Source organism: Ovis aries, chromosome 3 (genome assembly GCF_016772045.2).
Source record: "Ovis aries strain OAR_USU_Benz2616 breed Rambouillet chromosome 3, ARS-UI_Ramb_v3.0, whole genome shotgun sequence".
Lineage (NCBI taxonomy): Eukaryota > Metazoa > Chordata > Mammalia > Artiodactyla > Bovidae > Ovis > Ovis aries.
This window is the reverse complement of record NC_056056.1, coordinates 157,285,388-157,305,383: the sequence shown is the minus strand read 5'-3', so window position 1 is coordinate 157,305,383 and position 19,996 is coordinate 157,285,388. Positions and strand designations below refer to the sequence as shown.

Sequence of the window (19,996 nt, the reverse complement as noted above, 5' to 3'; positions counted from 1 at the left end):
TGTCTTATCCACTACTTTTTTCATAATGAGAGCCAGTATCCCAGTTTTCATAGAATACTTTGGAGTTATACAGTACCTTTTTATGTTTATACTGTTGTCATGACAAAAACCAATCTGAAAACTCTTTATCCATCTAATCTTAAAATCCAGAAAAATTTATTGGGGATATTCTAAGATTACTTTAACCATGGATTACTTTAGGTTTTATTTTTTTTTAATCATAAGAAAATAATTTCCATTTTAGATTGGGTTCCTATATTTAGCATTGGTCAGTTTGAAAGTGTAGCTACTTTAAGAGTTGTGAGTGGCATTACATTTTGATCAGTTACAGAATGAGTTACACAATTCTCAAAGGCTTTAGGTAATCAAAAATTAAGTTTGTTTTCTTTCCTGTTCTAGTTACCGGTTTACTAAAATAGTGAGCATACATGATCACTTGAAAATTGGGCTTCTGGAGCACCTGAACAGAAAGGGAGTGGTTCATATTCAGCATTACAAAAGACAACTTTCTCTTTTTGAAGGGGATTACTTTGACTATTTTCCAGGTACTGGGGAAATTCCAGATTCATTACAAGTTATTGGGATGGCTATTAATTATTCATTTCCTAAAATATGTTGATTATAGACTTGAGATTTGGTTATATAGTAGAACTTTATGTCACTTGGTCAGTTTTTTTAAAAAACTGGAAGATTGTAATGAAATACAAAATTGAGACTCTTACATTAGTCACTTTTTCAGAGAATTCTAGAAACATCCGTCTTACTGATCAGAACATTTAATGGAAGAACTTATTGACAGTAATATAAGAACAGTAGGGTTTTTGCATGTGTGTTTAAGAAAAAGTTATTTTTAAAAAGCATTATAGTCTTTCCAAGAAATTTAAATAATTAGAGAAAATCGGCCTTCACATAATACACCAATTATAGCATGTTGTGTTAAAGGTGGAAATGTATAACCAGAGAGCTTTTCATAGATAATTAATACTTTTTAAAATAGTTGAATAACTATTGCATTTTTTAAAAAAGAGTTCTTCATGGTGACAGTGGTTAAAAGTCTGTATATATTGACCCATATAGAATGTCCAGATGAGATAATTTGATTATTTAGAATAATTCTCTGAAGAATTATTATGTCTAGTTCCAGGCTGATTTGAGGGAAAGAGTCTTCATGAAAATATATTACCATATATTTTCCTTTCACGTATCTTTTACTTACATGGATTTATCTTGATAGTTATTTTTTGGAGTATTCACATTAGTTAGTTTTTCTTCATTAAGAAACCCTCTTTAGGCATTATTTGGACTTTTATTTTTTAACTTGTAGAGCTTTGAGTAGGTTATAGTTATATAGCAGGCTGCAATTCAGATCTTAGTCAAGTGTTTTCCCTCTTTTCTCAGCCTCTGTAAGGACTGCTCTACCATATAAGTTTTTAATTCGTTCCTCACCCCTTTATTTTGGTATGTGCCAGGCATTGTGCTAGATGCTGAGTTACAAAAGTGAATAGGACATGGACCCTGCTCTCAGGATAAAGACAGTATAAGAGTTCAAGTTAATAGAGTTAGTCCAGAAGAAGGAACATTAGTTTGTGTTTGAGGTACTGAGATGTTGAGATGAGTTTTAAAGAATAAGTAGGAATTTCTTACAGGGGAAGAATAACTAAGGGAAAGAGTACATGCTAAGGCTTAGTCTTAATACTTTAAGAAATATATCATAAGATCCCTAATTCAAATTCACATGCAAGAATTCACATTCTTACATGCAATTTTGATTTTAAATGCATATTAATTTGATTTTAAATGCACAAATAGAGAAGTATAAAGTTACATTGAGGAACAGATACATTTGCTCACAGAATGATTGGTTTGCACATAATACACCATTCTCATCATTCTTCCTGGACCAACATCTTTTCATACTAGCTTATATCCTGAACCTTCCAGTTAGCCAGCTGTGAAGATGCTGAGTCACACAGGCTAAATTAATGAATGCCAAAAGTCTACTATATACTAAATATGAAATTTTAGTATTCATATTACCATATACTAAATATGCAATTTGGTTTTTAATACTTAGATCTTCAAATGCCTCTGTCAGTTTTGCTCACTATTAACTTTCCTAGGGATCATAAAAAGTTTAAAGGAGTATTTAGCCTAGTTAATAAGTGCATTTGCCTGTTAATTAATGTAGGTTTTTTTACTTTGTCTCTTTTGCATCAAGAATTGAAACTACCCCTGGAGAAGGAAATGGCAACCCACTCCAGTATTCTTGCCTGGAAAATTCCATGGACAGAGGAGCCTGGCAGGCTGCAGTCTGTGGGGTTACATGACTGAGCACGCACACATGAGGGGGGTGTGGAGGGAGATGGGTTGGTAGCAGTTAACAGAGGTAGAACTGAAAAAAAGAATTGAAGCTACTAATACAGAATCTTTTTATTCAGTCTGATTATTGCCTTTAAAATGGTATTTGACAAAATTCTATGCAATATTAGGACTTATTCTAGATACAATTGTAATACAAACAACATATGGCTTAATAAATGTGTTTTATGATTAGTCACATTACTTTATATTTGGACCTCATTTTTTGATGGTGAATTGTAAGAGCTAGTTCTTAAACTATGGAAGTATTGGCATTTAGTCAGTGTCAAGCTGTTAAAATCAAGTGAATTTAATAGAGGTGAAGCTCAGCATGTCATATGACTAGTAGAATGTCAAAAAAACTCATAAGTGGCCATAAAAATAACATGCTAATATTGTTTATATAGTCCTTTTTTGTTTTTATGATACATTCATACATATTCTCAGAGTTGGTGTGGTTTTTTTTTTTCTTCTCAGTTTTTAATAAGAAAAATGATGTACATTATGGATGAAAGTTTTGTGAGTGGTTGTTGTCGTTTTCTCCAGTTTAGAAAGTATTGAGAATAAGGGATATATACACATAGGCACAACATATGTTTTATGATTTCTGGTCTATATTATGTTGTTGGAGTGAAGTATCTTATGAGTTAATAAGGAAATTTTCTATGTCTACATATATAGGAATTCATATGCCTTAGGAAAGGAATTATCTTGCAACACTTCCAAACAGATAGGAAAGTGGTGTTTTTTATATTAGAAGAATCTTTGAGAGATATGCTTTAGAACCCTTGTTCTAGTTTTTATTACTGTACTAATGAAATTTATTCTTTAAAATATTGTACTTAATGGAAGCCAGTCCAATATCAAATTTTCTAGTAATTGTCAAAGGTGTTCATGTTTCTGAGAAAGCCTCATGATAAAAGATTGAGTAAAATGAGTTGCCTAAATTACAAATCAATTGTATTATGAGCAGATTTAAGAAACAGGCTTCTTTTCTTCTGCCAGAGCGATGGCATTGAATACTGCTATCACCTGGAACATGAAAATATTTTAATTGTTTGAGCTCTATTCCAATTGTACCTTGAAATTGATACCCAAAGAGAACTTTTAATAAACTGGTTTTTGTATTATTTCAAGAATATAATGACTCCATTATTTTCAAAGTGAGGGAGAAAAGTACGGTATTTTCAAGAGGTGGAAGAAAAGTCTGATATCAGTTTAGTTTTTAAAATATTATGGACTGTGTATTAGAACAATTGAATATCTGTATTTGTATGTATTTGTACAAATCTTTAGAAAAATTAAGGTCATGAGTTCCTGAAAACATTACCTTTAACAAATACGATGCTTTGGGGGACTATTCAGGACTTAATAGTTCACATTTAAAAATAAGGTTTATCTCAGGACACATAGGTTATATACCTATGGCTGATTCATGTATGGCAGAAGCTAACACAATGTTGTAAAGTAGTTATCCTCTAATTTTAAAAAAATGTAAAAAAATTTTAAATAAATATATTGGTTATGATATCTTGACAGGAAATGCAGGCAATTATTTACTGAACCATTGTGTTTTGTTTAGTTTGTTATCAGTTAATTATAATTTGTTTCAAACTGGCATGAGTCACTATGAAAATAAGCACTGTTCTCTTTAAAAATCCGAGTAGAGACCTGTTACAAAACAGATGGTAGATTAAATGAAAGTCAAAAAGGGACCAGAGAGTTTTTAATAGGTGCTGTCTTTTTGAATTTGAAATTTTAATCTGAAATTGCTATTAAAGGATTTGTAGCAAGGAAGTGACATAATCAAGTCTTAAAGTTTAGTGACAAATTTTAGAAAGATCACTATGGATGGAAAACTAAACATTTTTCAATTATAGTTGGAAGTTCTTTGCAAGATAAGGATAACTATGAATAAGTAAAAGCAAACTGCAAGAATTATTCATGTTTGCACAACTTGATTCTTTGAAGTGTTTGGTAAAACATAAGCTTCTTTATATAATTGTTGCACACAATAGTAGAATATTATACATTCTTACTATAACCCTGAGCTGATCATATATAAGGATTTGAAAACTAATTTATAATTGTTGTAAATGCTATCTTATCTCCACTTTGCGTCATTGACAATTTAGTGTTGGTCCTGTTTGTATTAAATCAGATGATACTACTGAGTGATAGCATTTATGCCTTGTGTAGTCATGGTGTATTCTAGGTTGCTGGCCCCTACCTCCAAGCTGGGTATAAAACCAATATATATTATAAAAAGAAAATGAAACTGAGAAAACCTGTAAGATTAGGAAAGTTTGAGATGTAAAAGGAGTTAGGAGCAAAAGTACAGGAAAAAAAAAAAATCCTTCCCTAATTGCATCTTACACTGTAGCCTGCCTGTTTTCTACATAAAATTTTTTGCTGTTAAAATAACATGTAAATAACAGCCTGTGTAGCCCACCTCAAACATTTTTTGACTGTTGATACTGTTTTCACTGTCTAAAATAGTATAATAACAAGTTCCATATTATAAAGAGTTCTCCCTCTTATCTTGAGGTTGGGGCCAGACTACCAGTTTGAACAGAAAATTCCAAATTAGATATCATGGTTACATGAGTACACAGAAATTGATTTTTAATTGAAAACACAAAATATAACACCATGATTTATTTTTAAGATTGAATGTGTGCTTAAGTTTTAGCCAAACAGTAAATGACATATAGTTTATAACATCCAGGTTATCAGCGTAAACTCAGCAGGCTTAATTTTTCATAGTTACCAAGACTGTTTAACTTAGTTCTTATGAATGGTAAGCAAGCTTTGAAAAACTTTCATTTCCATTAATATAAATTCTGAACTCTCCTAAGAATGGGTTTCTACTACTTGCAAAGAGCTAGCTTCACTTAAAGCATTTTGTCACTGTGCTCCAAAACAAATATCTTCCTGTAGCCAAATAGTTACCTCTATGACTCTACGTCTGTGTCAGTCTTTACATATTCTACTTAGTGGCTCTAGACATCTAATTGATAAAGTAATATTGGGTTCAAAATGAAGTCAAATTATATAGCATTATCAACTTAAAATTATTTTAGCTTGAGATAAAATATTGTGGGAAAACTGTACTTCCACTGTCTATTTTATTTTAGATTCTAAATTATTCAAAATGGAACAGAGCTGGAGAATTAACTTATTCATAATTTTAATCATGCCATAAAGTAAAATTGGGTTGTTGTATTATTAAATAAGAGCTGGAAGAAGTAAGAATACTATTGGCCAGAGTTCACATAATAGAAGTTTGTTTTCTCAGACTCAGCTGATCTGTACTGTCCCTTCTAGAAAATGATTGACCCAAAAGGAAAACTTAGAAGGCTGCTCTTTTATGTTGATGAGTTGACAATGGAAGCAGTAAATATCTCTTTAAAGTTCATTTCTTCCTTGTGCTCCATCTCAGTTTTTAGCTCCTACTCAGGCTAATTGCGGAGAAGGCAATGGCACCCCACTCCAGTACTCTTGCCTGAAAAATCCCATGGACGGAGGAACCTGGTGGGCTACAGTCCATGGGGTCGCTAAGAGTCGGACACGACTGAGCGACTTCACTTTCACTTCTCACTTGCATGCATTGGAGAAGGAAACGGCAACCCACTCCAGTGTTCTTGCCTGGAGAATCCCAGGGATGGGGGAGCCTCGTGGGCTACCGTCTGTGGGGTCGCACAGAGTCGGACACGACTGAAGCGACTTAGCAGCAGTAGCAGCAGGCTAATTGGCAAATGCCTGGGATGGTTAGACAATCCATAATTTCTGCCAGGAAAAAAAACTCTGAACTTCTCTCCCAGTTAACCAGTAGTTTGCTGTGGTTAAAATTAATGTAGGTTTTGCAGCAACAAATATTAGCATTTTTGTTTACTATAAATAATTGACTTGAAATTTGGGAAATGAATAGTTGAGTACATCATTTGAATGTTTATTTGATTAGTTACTTATTAGTGCAAGAGGCCATCAATGTAAATTTTTTTCTCTCTCTCTCTCTCTCTCTCTCTCTCTATATATATATATATAATCACTTTGTTTCTGCATTTTAATGTTTAATATGTATGGTTTCTTTTACTTGAAAATATATTTTATTTTTTGCAGTGTTTGAGCAATACACCTCCACTTACTGAATATTTCCTGAATGATAAGTATCAAGACGAACTGAATTTTGACAATCCCTTAGGAATGAGAGGTGAAATAGCTAAATCTTATGCTGAATTGATCAAGCAAATGTGGTCTGGAAAGTTCAGCTATGTCACACCAAGAGCCTTTAAGGTTAGTATCTCAAATACATTTTCATCAAGGCGTTTTTACCCCCAAGAGGACAGACGTCTTTAGGAAAAGAGCAAAGAATCATAGCTATTACAGTGGTTTGTGGCCCTCCAGAGGGACTCAGCATATAAATAGATATGCAGCAAATAAAGTATTAAATTTTCAGGGTGGGGTACAGAAATAGATAATTAGTTTAAAATATCCAAAAAGAGTTCTGGGAGCTGTCAAAGGAAATAAATAAAAGTTGAGAAATGCAGGCATGGTTCAAAATGACGACAGACAGACAGCAGTGAGCACTTGCAGATTGTTTTAGAATACAGCATATCTCTAAGAAACCTACGTAAACATACAGAGGTAAAGACTAAATTTGAGCATGTCATTAAGCTCTAAGAACTCTTATTTTGAGAGTGATAAGTTTGAAAAATTACTGAAATTAGTCTGCAAAGCAAACACTAAATACTGAGTATGGTGATGGTGGTAGTTTAGTCACTAAGTCATGTCTGACTCTTGGCGACCCCGTGGACTGTAGCCCACCAGGCTCCTCTCTCCATGGGATTCTCCAGGCAAGAATATTGGATTGGGTTGCCATTTCCTCCTTCAGGACCTCTTCCCAGCAGTTTTCAATCACTTTTTATACAACTTAAATGATATTCTTATAGGAAATCAACTGGGCAACATTTTATTACTGTATACTAGTTCTTTAAAAATAAATAGCAACAAAGCAGAAAAGGTCCTACATTTGTTCCTTAACTTTCCAAACGTTGGACCAACTGGTTTAGACAAATCATTCCTCAGCCTTTATCCATAATTCCAGTTATTTTCATTTTACAAGATGTCCTCATTTAAAATTACATTGTAAATAGGTCCTTGATAACCTGACTTTTTTCTTTCACATTTCTTTTCAGTCTCATCAAAAAAATACTTAGCACTGCAATGGCTAGAAAAATTATATATGAGCATGAATATTCCTTTTGTCTCTATGAGATTTATCCTCTTTAAACACAGAAGCTGAATGAGAGCACTGTAGTTTTCAAGTGACCCAAAAATGTTACTGAATTTTAAGTCTGTGTGTGTGTGTGAGCTCAGTCATATTCGACACTTTGCAACCCCATGAACTGTAGCCCACCAGGCTTCCTCTGTTCATGGAATTGCTTCCACTAAGAGCAAGTCTTTAGTGTTTCCCAATTCTTTGTACAAAACTGCAACGTTTTCTCATTGTTCTTCGCTCAGGTCAATGTTTCTTTTCTATTTTACAGCTTAGTTACCATTATTAAAATATTTTTAGATATGTAATTATTTGTGTGTATTTACCCGTATGTAATTATCGTATCTGCAAATTACTGGAAAAGTGCCACAGGTTGATTTCAGGATTACAAATAAATTTTAGGAAGTAGATGAATTCACAGATATGGATTATCGACTATATATTTTTTTAAATCCCTAGAACTGATTTTATAGTTTTGCTTTTTTTACAGACACAAGTAGGACGTTTTGCACCTCAGTTCTCTGGATACCAGCAGCAGGACTGTCAAGAACTATTAGCTTTCCTATTAGATGGACTACATGAGGATTTGAATAGAATTAGGAAAAAACCATATATACAATTAAAAGATGCTGATGGAAGACCAGATAAGGTAAATTTAACCATATTATTGTCACATTGTTACAATAATGTGATATCTCTGTGTAATATGTGTCTGTTTTCCTTATAGGTAGTTGCTGAAGAAGCCTGGGAAAACCATTTAAAAAGAAATGATTCTATCATAGTAGATATATTTCATGGCCTTTTTAAATCAACTTTAGTATGTCCGGAATGTGCTAAGATTTCAGTAACATTTGATCCTTTCTGTTACTTGACACTTCCATTGCCCATGAAGAAGGAACGTACCTTGGAAGTTTATTTAGTTAGAATGGATCCACTTACCAAACCTATGCAGGCAAGTAATGATTCTTTTCTTGGCATTTGTTAGTTCTGAGTCCTTATGCCTTAAGTTCAGTTCAGTTCAGTCACTCAGTCGTGTCCAACTCTTTGCCACCCCATGAATCGCAGCACGCCAGGCCTCCCTGTCCATCACCATCTCCCGGAGTTCACTCACACTCACGTCCATCGAGTCCGTATGCCTTAAGTACAATTCAGTAATAAACTTTTTTGCATAAGAGATTTTTATACGCTAAATACTTTGAAAATTAGTGCAACTCGTCATGTAAAAAAAAAAATTCTCAGACATTTTCTTATGAAAGAAAAATGAGAGGTGGTTTGATTTTATAATGTTGTTAGGAATATTAGCTTACAAAGATTAATAATATAATAGTATTTACCCAGTTTTCCAACTGGAACTTTCTTTAATCTTCATTGTAATTTTTTTCCTACTGGCTATTGCAAGTGAAACTAATTAATATTCGCGGTACATTTTGATTCATGATATGATAAGATAATGGTATATTTAAAATACTTGTAGTATTTAAGCATTTGAAGAACTTGGAAGAGAAGTGGAAATTTAGGGTAAAAATACTTGCTTCAGTAATGTTCTAATCTTTTAACAGTTTGGTTAGTTTACACAAGAATAGAAGAACTTTATTCTATACAAGAGCCCTGTGGTAGACCTTAATATCAATTGTCTGCCTGATTCCATTGCCTAGTGTTATAATTGGGCTATTTTACATTTTATGAAGCAAAACACTATGTATTTTCCCTTTCTTAATCAGTTAATCATTTTCTGACATCTGACCTACCCTAATAAAGTATTTCCTTCCTTTTCAACCTTCTGTTCCCCTAAATTCTAACACTTATCAAATTTTTTTATGACCTTTGGTTTATTTTAAGTTTTGTCCCCTAGACTGTGAATTCTTTGAAGAAAGGAACTTTGGAAATCTTTTTATTCCCAATCCTCATGACTTAGAAGTGTTCAAAAATTTTATTCATTCAAATATGTATTGGGTACTTTCTGAGTATGAAGCTCTGATAAACAAAGTAAACATAGTTCATCCTTTAAAAAATAGTTTACTAAAATCCTAGTATAGGTTCCAGCCAGAAGTGCAGTTTCTTAGAACGTATTAGTTATATTAGTCTGCTCAGGCCACCATAATGAAATACCGCAGACTGAGTGACATAACAGAAATTTATTTTCCCACAGTTGGAGGCCGGAAATGGAAGAATAGAGAACCAGCTTGGTAGTTTCTAATGCTGACTCTCTTCCTCACTTACAGATGGATGCCTCCTCAAATGCATCCTCACAGGGCAGGGAGATAGAGAGTGGGAACACAGGCTCTAAAGAAAAAGGAATTAGCTTGGTTAGCCCATCTGATGAGTTTTCCCATCACTGAAGTTGATTTAAATTAAGAAGTTCGTTAGTAATTGCATTGAATATGTATTATGTATTGAACTCACATACCATGCAAGGTGCTGGATGTACAAAGGTATTCCTTGTCCTTCTTCTCAAGAAGTTTGTCATACAGTGTGAAGAGTTCCCTGACAGGGTGCTTGAGGAGTATACAGAAGGAATAACCTACCCAAACTGGCAGTGACGCCTGTGCTGAATCCTTAAGGATGATTAGGATTTAAGCACATGAAAATTGGGAATAAATACCAGGAGAGTGACACATACAAAGAAAGGGCTGAGGCAAAAGAGAACATGGCCCACTTCTGGAAACTACAGGTAGATAATATGGCAAACAGAAGCTAGATCACGAAGAAACTTAATGTGCTATCACAAGAAGCTTGCACTTCATCCTAAAGACTAAAGGGAGCCATTAAAGCTTATTAAGTAAAGAGAGTGTATGGTCAGATTTGTGTTTCAGAAAGAACGCTGGCTAGTGCAAAGATTGGATTGGAGAGGCGTAATCAGGCGCACTAAGTAAAAGGTTTTTTTGTAGTGATGAGATGACAGATGACAAGGGCTTGGACTCTTAAGCTAAGTATCAGGATGGCAGACAGGTAGAAGAGCCAGTTGAATATAGGAGTTGAAAATATATTAAGATATTCAAGTTTATGGAATTGGAAAACTGAGGAGAATGGTACTATTTGTTTTACTGGAAGATAAGGGAAGAAAGTTTTAAGAAGAAGCCTATTTAGTATTGGATATCTTGATTTAACATGACTTAAATCTGTGTTTAAGTATTGGACAAATTGAGAATCGAGGAAAATTTGGGAGACGTATCAGTAAGCATTGACTTTATGTATGTAGGTAGACTGGAAGAGAGAGGTCTGTGCTTGAGAGATAAATTGGGTGGTGAGCTCTATGAAGATGGTAGGAAATGTATTAGAAGGATGAGATCACTTAGTTGATCGTCTAAACCAGAACAATTTGAAAAATGAAAAGGGCTGTATTAATAATTATACCAGGACATCAGGTTAACCCAGGACTGGCCAAAGCAAACTGGGATATATTGTCACCTAATCTAAGGAGAGCATATAGAATCAAGAAGGCTAAAGATAAAAGCCTGAAGGATTACACTAGAGGGTTAGTTCTTTCCTCAAGAAGATTTGACCAAGGCATTAGAAAAGAACAAGATGTAGTTGTGTACAGGGAAAGGAAGATTTTGAAGGAGGCAGTGGTCAGCAGTCTTGCTACAGAGAGATAATAAAATAAAGACTGATAAAGACTTAGTTAAATGGTAGCCTTGAAGAGGTGAGGACAAGAGCCAGGAGTGGATTAATAAGTGAATGGGAGATAAGTTACAAGAGTGTAGACATTATTTTTAACAAGGCTATTTATAAAGCAGAAGAGAAAGGGAGAAAATTAATGGAGAATTATTAAAAAGCAGTGAGAGATCAATTTGTTTTTTGAGACATTTCTGATTTTATAAGAGTTAAAAAGTAAAGTGAAAGTGTTAGTTGCTCACTTGTGTCCAACTCTTCACAGCCCCACAGACTGTAGCCCACTAGGCTCCTCTGTCCATGGAATTCTCCAGGCAAGAATACTGGTGTGGGTAGCCATTTCCTTCTCCAAGAGATCTTCGCATCCCAGGGATAGAACCTGGATCTTCTGCATTTCAGATGGATTCTTTACTGTCTGAGCCACCAAGATAAAATGAAATAAAGGATAATTGCCGAGTTTATGTTCTAGAGGAGTCAGAAGAGAATATACAGATGACAGGATTAGTCTTTTTGTTTGTTTTAAACTGCAAAGCATTTTTTTTAATCGTTTCCATCTTTTTAAGCCACTTTTAGAATGAGAAGAGTACCACCTGATTCCCTTTCCTTGTATCAAAAGAGAGAAAAGGACATTTTAGACTCACGTTGACAGGGCTTCCTGGTGGCTCAGAGGTTAAAGCGTCCGCCTGCAATGTGGGAGACCTGGGTTCGATCCCTGGGTTGGGAAGATCCCCTGGAGAAGGAAATGGCAACCCGCTCCAGTATTCTTGCCTGGAGAATCCCATGGACAGAGGAGCCTGGTGGGCTACAGTCCACGGGGTTGCAAAGAGTCGGACACAACTGAGTGACTTCACTTTCACTCTACAGGGGAAACAGTAAGTTGGAGATTTTCCTATCACCTAGGCTGTTTTCTCACTCAAATAGATATTCCACGGCTAGTGAGAGGAGTAGTGGTGAAATAGGAAGCCTAAGAAATGATGACAATTTTAAATAGTTATTGAGAGAAATATGAGAATAAGCAAATAAAGGAGACACAGAAGAATTTCTGGCTAGTTTTGAAGGATCCATTGAGATTGGACACTGAGTTTGTAGTACACCAGTCTATAAAGTTGGGCAATTTACTCCAGCATATCTAAACAACTCTAAGAAAGTATAGCAAGAATAAAACTGAATAGCTGAATAATAAAGTAGTTAAAGTTTTTGCAGTAGAATGGTTGAAGGGATGAATCATGGGGATGGAAGGGCATGGAAATATTAAGGAGCCAATGGAAAAAACTGAGAGTTAAAAGGACTAGATATCTCAATGCAAGCCAAGAATAGGAAAGAATGGGTTTCCAGGAAAAGTAAATAGTGTTTAGACAACTAAGAGTTTAAGATGTCAGAGGTGGAAAAGGAGATGGCAAGTTCTGAGACGTGAACCATGGTTAAATGCAAGTGTAGGCCTTTGAATTGAGCAGTGAAGGAATAATAAGGCTAAGATAAACTGTTCACATGGACTTTGTCACCCAGGACAATGGCAAGATTGGAAACAGACACTGTGAGCCAAATGCCGAGTAAATGTAAGGAAGCAACCAGGTTAGTCTTAACTAGTGAGTATTTTTTCCAAAGTAATAAAGTCATTGCAATTTTCTTTTTTGTTTTTTAGTATAAAGTGGTTGTCCCTAAAATTGGAAACATACTTGATCTTTGTACAGCATTGTCTCTTTTGTCAGGAGTACCTGCAGATAAGGTAGGATGTTTCTGGGTTTAAAGTATGTAAGTTGGAGTTTAGTTTTTCACTGTTGTAAACCCTGCTTAATAGAAATTTATTTCCTTTTAGATGATAGTTACTGATATATACAATCATAGATTTCACAGAATATTTGCAATGGATGAAAATCTTAGTAGTATTATGGAACGTGATGATATTTATGTGTAAGTATGAAATTCATTGCACAAATATTTCTTGAGAAAAAATTGAAAGGAAATATCATAAAATTTCCAAAGTTTACAGTCAGTTTCATCCTTGCAGGTTTGAGATTAACATAAATAGGACAGAAGATACAGAGCATGTGATTATTCCTGTTTGCCTGAGAGAAAAATTTAGACACTCAAGTTACACCCACCATACTGGTTCTTCACTTTTTGGGCAGCCTTTTCTTATGGCTGTTCCACGGAACAATACTGAAGATAAACTCTATAATCTTTTGCTTGTGAGAATGTGGTAAGTCCCAAACAGTTCTACATTAACCTAATAAAATATTGAATAGCTAATAAAAGCAAACATGCAAGGTACTATCAGAATATAATTAGTTATCTATATTATCTTTGTTTAGACAGGTAGCAGTGTGAGAAATCAAATTATAGGCTAATCCAGTTTCTTGATCATGTGAAACACTTCACTGAGATAATTTCAAATACAGGAAGCATAAATTCTCATAGTTGTTTTACACTAAAAGTTTATAGTTGGAAGAAAATAGTTTATCATGTATGCACTTTGAAATCATAACAAATGTCTTAGGCTTCATTTCTTTATACACAGTGCTCAAACTGATAACAAGAACTCATAATAATAAATAGTTTTATTTAAAAAGATAAGCTTTTATGGTTCTTTCTTTTGTAAGGCAACATCTTTTTCAGTTGAACCTTGGTTTGAATTAGAGTAATCAAGAATGCCATTTACTCCCTTTCTTTTATCTGTTATAACTGACATATTTAGTATTCTTACTTACATACCTGTTTTAATGGTTATAGTCCCATAACCCATACGTAAAGATCACATTACAATCTCGTAAGTGATCTTAGCGGTACTATCTACTTGAGGATCTTTATAAAATAATTTAAAGTTTTATTTTATTGAAAGAATGGAAAACTTTTCTAAGTTTTTACCTTAGTAGAACTGAACCTGTTTGATTTCTGATTTTATTTCAGCCGATACGTCAAAATATCTACTGACACCGAAGACACTGAAGGATCCCTACACTGCTGTAAGGACCAAAATATTAATGGGAATGGCCCAAATGGCATCCATGAAGAAGGGTCACCAAGTAAGATTTATGTATTAAATTGTAAAATTTTCTCTTGGGTTATTGTTGCAGAGGGAAATTAAGAGGATGAGGATTAAGGAACTTAACAATATCTGCAAGCCTGGGGGGAAAAATGTTCATATCAATAAGTATTAATAATGTAGCATTGGGTTTGTATAAAGATTTCTAATATCTAATACTAGGTGAAATGGAAACAGATGAGCCAGATGATGAATCCAGTCAGGATCAAGAACTGCCCTCCGAGAATGAGAACAGTCAGTCTGAAGATTCAGTTGGAGGAGATAACGATTCTGAAAATGGATTATGTACTGAAGAGACTTGCAGAGGTCAACTCACGGGACACAAAAAGCGATTGTTTACATTCCAGTTCAACAACTTAGGCAATACTGATATCAACTACATCAAAGATGATACCAGGCATATAAGATTTGATGATAGGCAGCTTAGGTTAGATGGTAAGTATTTGTGGAAAATGACTTAAACACTAAACTTGACCGAAATGTGTTGGGGTGGGGTTTTTTTTTTTTTGAGGTGAAACCTTGAAATTCAACACTGTCCTGAGAAGTAACATTTACTTATCTATCTACATATTTAAATGAAAAACCTTCATTTCTAAGTATACTAAAACATATCAGTGTGTATTAAATAAAGATTGGACTTACGCTTAAGTTTTGTAAAATATTTTAATGGCTTGTAAACAGCAAATTACCCTGATCACCTTGTACAGCAATCTCTCTCTTCTGCTGTATATCTTAAAATGTATTATTTTATATCTTAAAATATATTAACTCAATACAGCATATTAAATCTTAAAGAAAAAAAATATGTTTTCCACCTTAGAAAGGTCTTTCCTTGCTTTGGATTGGGATCCTGATTTGAAAAAAAGATATTTTGATGAAAATGCTGCTGAGGTAAGTCATTGCTCATTCCTTCTTTCTCTCTTCCATATTGATAACTCTGTTTGGTTACACTTTTTTTCTTCTACCAAATATGTTTATTTTGCAATTTTAAAAAATAGTTATATCTTAAAAGAGAAAAGGTTCATCTTCTTTGAACCTGCTATTTAAACTTTCTGATTGTCCATATAGGTATGTATACAGAAAATGTTAGAAATACTGTAAATCTCAGCTGAAATAAGCTTTTGATTTATTTGAGAACATTTAGGAGTTTTTCATGACTATTCATAGTAATATGATATCACTAAAATGAGTTTTGTTTCATTTGTTTTCTTAACTCAAGAAATACTTCTCTTTAGGATTTTGAAAAACATGAAAGTGTGGAATACAAACCTCCTAAAAAACCCTTTGTGAAATTAAAAGATTGCATTGAGCTTTTTACAACAAAAGAAAAGCTAGGTGCTGAAGATCCTTGGTAAGAGACAAAATTAAATAATTGTTTCTAATTATTTTTTAAGGATATATACTGAGGTATGTGCTACATCAAATTGAAAAAGTAATAGTTAAATTCCCTTTGATATTTTAAACAAGCATTTGTTTATATGCTTACAACATATTAAGAATGAAAATGTCTTTAAAAGTGTTATAATGTTAAGTTTTAATCTTGTTTTAGTATATTTTCCATAATAGCCATTTTACTATGAATAATTCATTTTAGTTACATTTTTCCAGGAACTTTTAGCTGTGGAGGTATTCCAACAGAAGCTTTTTTAGGAAAATCACAATATGTTCTGTGTTGTTACTAATTTGAGTCCAGAAAGTCTCAAGATTTTTCTAATACCTTTATTTCAGCACAGTTTTGCTACATCCATGTTTTTTTAGCTTACTAAAATGTAAATAATCTAGCCCTCGTTACTTCTTTGAATACTTATTTACATACTCATTTTCAATCGTTAACTCTATTTGAAAAATGTATTGATTAAAAATAACAAGTTCCTGTCAGTCTGTTACATATTAGGCATTTCCTGATATTACCTCTGACGATATCTCTAATAAGCTTTAAATATTTCTCTATATTTAGGTATTGTCCCAATTGTAAAGAACATCAGCAAGCCACAAAGAAATTGGATTTATGGTCTCTGCCTCCAGTACTTGTGGTGCATCTCAAGCGATTTTCTTATAGTCGATACATGAGAGACAAGTTGGATACTTTAGTTGATTTTCCTATCAAGTAAGTTCTGATTGAGCTTAATTAACATTGGGCACCTCTAACTTTTTTTAACATCACTCCCAGATTATAGGTGTTTTTTTGTTTATTTTTACACATAGTTGACTTTAAATATTATGTGGTTTCAGGTGTATGGTATAGTGATTTGATATCTTTATACATTACACAGCATACAAAGTTACTATAATATTAGCTGTACTTTCTGTGCTGTACATTAAGTCCTTTTGACTTATTGTATATCTAAATCCCTTTCACCTATTTTACCCATCCCCCCACCCATCTTCCCCTTTGGCAACCACAAGATTGTTCTCTGTATCTGTGAGTCTGTTTCTACTGTGTTATATTTGTTGATTTGTTTTGTTTTAGATCCAGTCTCAGTTTTTGAGTGTATTTTTGGGGTTGTTCTAGCAATTTGTATGGATTAGTAACAATTTTTATTCCTTTTCTTAAGAGATCTTTCAAAGGACAAAGAGAAAATACATTTTTAAAAAAAAGTAAAACTCATTTTATGTTACATTATCTTTTGAGTTCACTGGCCCTGTTTGTAAATCTAAGATACTTCATGGGATTTTAGTGATTTTGTTTTCATCATTAATCCTCCATTCTTCCTAAGTGCATTTTTAGAAAGACTAACGTGGAAACTGAACAGTGGAGTTGTTTAGAAGGCAGGTGATGCAGTAGAGTAGTGAGTCATCCTGTTGTCACCTTTTGCTTTTCTTATTTCACTGTCTGTAGTAAGTCATCCTATTTGTAAAAATATGCAAAGAAGTCTACATACAGCATTTCAGTAGTCTGTTTTTATTCTTTCATTAAAATCATTGAGAATTCAGATAGACAAAAAGGGAATAATGTATCTTCATTCACGGGAGTCCAGGAAGGACTTCATTACGCCCTATTTTGTAAAAAGACCATGCTGCTCTCCCATTTTCCTGAAGAAAAAATTGGCAGTATTCTTTCATATTTCATAATATTGGTATACCAAATTTACTTACTACAGTTTATAAGTAAACAGATACTGAAGGCAGGTGTTGTATGTGTGTGCAGAGGTGACTAGAAGGAAATAGATGATGTACTGAAAACATTCTCTGGATTGCTTATTCTAATCCATGTTTATAAATTTAAAATTGAAAATGTTTTGTAATTATAGAATAAAAATGCTTATTTTCTCTTTAATAAAATTATGAGCCATCAAGCTTTTCAAGAACAGCATTTTGAAAATATGAGTAAAAGAACAAACAAAAGTAATGATAAGCTAAATCTATTAGAGATCTATTTGAAATTTAGAATCATTCTTGCTTTTTAATTATACAAATACAAAAAGAATAATCAGAAAAAAATAAACTATAAAATGGTCATATTCCAGTTTTGTGTGTGATAAATTATAAACAGCTGGTTGCATTTCAGAGAATGTTACTCATTTAGGATGCATAGGTCATCAAAACCTGGAAACATAGAATAGATATTGGGGTTATATTTAAATATATTTTATATTCAAATTAGGATAAAATTTCTATGAAAGTTTTTTTTCACTGTCCCTTTATTCTTCCTTAAATAATTTCTGAAAATGACTTTAAAAAAGAACCCACGTGATAAATGGTGATGTCTATATTTCCTCTTATACTAAGAAATGTATTAGCATGAAAATACGAATCTGAAAACAAACGATCAGTGGAGAATTTTTTAATTCTCAATCCCTAAGAAAATTTTTGCTGAAACACTCAAATCTCAAGGGTATTTATATAATTTTATAGTTATTTGGCTCTTAGTAATTTCTTTAATTAGATATGTGTGTGTGTATGTGTGTGTATGTATAGGAGTATATTTAAATGAGAGTCAAACAACACTGACTGAAGAGTAGAATTTCATTACATTTAGGGGAAACATAAAATTAACTTGATCTCTTTTTTAAACAGTGATTTGGATATGTCAGAATTCCTAATTAATCCAAATGCAGGTCCTTGCCGCTATAATTTGATTGCTGTTTCCAACCACTATGGAGGAATGGGAGGAGGACACTGTAAGTTGATAATTTACCTTTTTACTAAAGTCTTGATGTTTAATAACGCCAGACTTTTTTCCTTAAAATATTACTTCTTAAAAGAAAAATGTGAGATGTGTCTTACACAGTAGATATTGTGTCTGCATCAGTAGATATTGATTAATGAATCAATCAGCTTTTGAACCTCTTTTTCTTTTTTTAACATTAAGAGAAGAGGATTGAGTTAATCATACTCCTCAGTTAAGAGCACTGGAAATCACTGGTTCATTCAGGGCTCCTGTCCTTCGCCTTCTCCTCCTTCCCTTTCTAACATGTTTGTTGTATGTGCTCTCACAAATCACACATCATTGTTAACTTATGTGTTTGTTACTCTGCTGTAGAGTTTACTCTTCTCTCTTGACACTTAAGACTTCTGCATATTACTTTGTGTCAATTTAATCCATTGCTTCTAACCACTCATGGCCTACATCTACCATATTCTCTCTCTTCACTTCATGGTGGACATCCAGATTAACTTTAACTTTCTACCACCTCAAGAACAATAAACATCATTGTTTTTAGTCTCCTATGTGAGAATTTCTTTGAGCTACATACCCAGATGTAAGATTGCTGGGTTAGAGTAAAGTACTGTGAGACGGCACTCCAGGATGATTATTCCAGTCTGTGCTCTCCAGTTGATGGGTTTTTCTGAAGAACCATCTTTGCATTTGGGGGTAAACCCTATTCATTAAATATTTTTTTAATATACTCAGTTGGATTTGGTTAGCTGATTTTGTTTAGGATTAAATAAAATTTAATTCATATCTGAAATGATATTGTAATTTTTTTTTTAATTGCTCTTACTTTCAGTTTCAGTTCAGTTGCTCAATCGTGTCTGACTCTTTGCGATCCCATGAACTGCAGCACGCCAGGCCTCCCTATCCAAAACCAACTCCCAGAGTTTACCCAAACTCATGTCCATTGACTCGGTGATGCAATCCGTCCATCTCATCCTCTCTCATCCCCTTCTCCTCCCACCTTCAATCTTTCTCAGCATCAGGGTCTTTTCAAATGAGTCAGCTGTTTGCATTGGTGGCCAAAATATTGATGTTTCAGCTTCAACATCAGTCCTTCCAGTGAACACCCAGAACTGATCTCCTTTAGGATGGACTGATTGGATCTCCTTGCAGTCAAAGGGACTCTCAAGAGTCTTCTCCAACACCACAGTTCAGAAGCATCAGGTCTTCTGCACTCAACTTTCTTTATAGTCCAACTCTCGTATCCATACATGACCACTGGAAAAACCATAGCCTTGACTAGACGGACCTTTGTTGGCAAAGTAATGTCTTTGCTTTTTAATATGCTGTCTAGATTGGTTATAACTTTCCTTCCAAGGAATAAGAGTCTTTTAGTTTCATGGCCACAATCACCATCTGCAGTGATTTTGGAGCCCCCAAAAATAAAGTCAGCCACTGTTTCCACTGTTTGCCCATCTATTTGCTATGAAGTGATGAGACCGGATGCCATGATCTTCGTTTTCTGAATGTTGAGCTTTAAGCCAGCTTTTTCACTCTCCTCTTTCACTTTCATCAAGAGGCTCTTAGGTTCTTCTTCACTTTCTGC

At 33.8% G+C, this 19,996-nt stretch overlaps 1 protein-coding gene across 9 annotated transcripts in view; it reads left to right on the top strand.

The window, feature by feature from the left end:
• The window catches only part of USP15 (ubiquitin specific peptidase 15), a 129,213-nt gene that overhangs the window by 99,350 nt on the left and 9,867 nt on the right, over positions 1-19,996 (top strand). For 5 of the 9 annotated variants that reach the window (XM_004006508.5, XM_004006507.5, XM_060412878.1 and 2 more), the window contains 12 exons: positions 6,481-6,654; positions 8,127-8,285; positions 8,364-8,588; positions 12,891-12,974; positions 13,065-13,159; positions 13,257-13,448; positions 14,156-14,271; positions 14,454-14,726; positions 15,112-15,182; positions 15,527-15,642; positions 16,249-16,398; positions 18,309-18,412. In XM_004006508.5, the coding sequence (XP_004006557.1) occupies positions 6,481-6,654; positions 8,127-8,285; positions 8,364-8,588; positions 12,891-12,974; positions 13,065-13,159; positions 13,257-13,448; positions 14,156-14,271; positions 14,454-14,726; positions 15,112-15,182; positions 15,527-15,642; positions 16,249-16,398; positions 18,309-18,412 (1,759 nt within the window). Of the gene's footprint in view, positions 1-399; positions 4,632-6,480; positions 6,655-8,126; positions 8,286-8,363; positions 8,589-12,890; positions 12,975-13,064; positions 13,160-13,256; positions 13,449-14,155; positions 14,272-14,453; positions 14,727-15,111; positions 15,183-15,510; positions 15,643-16,248; positions 16,399-18,308; positions 18,413-19,996 lie in introns of those variants that run through there. The other 4 variants (XM_060412879.1, XM_042246979.2, XM_027967495.3 and 1 more) reach the window with 3 other exon arrangements.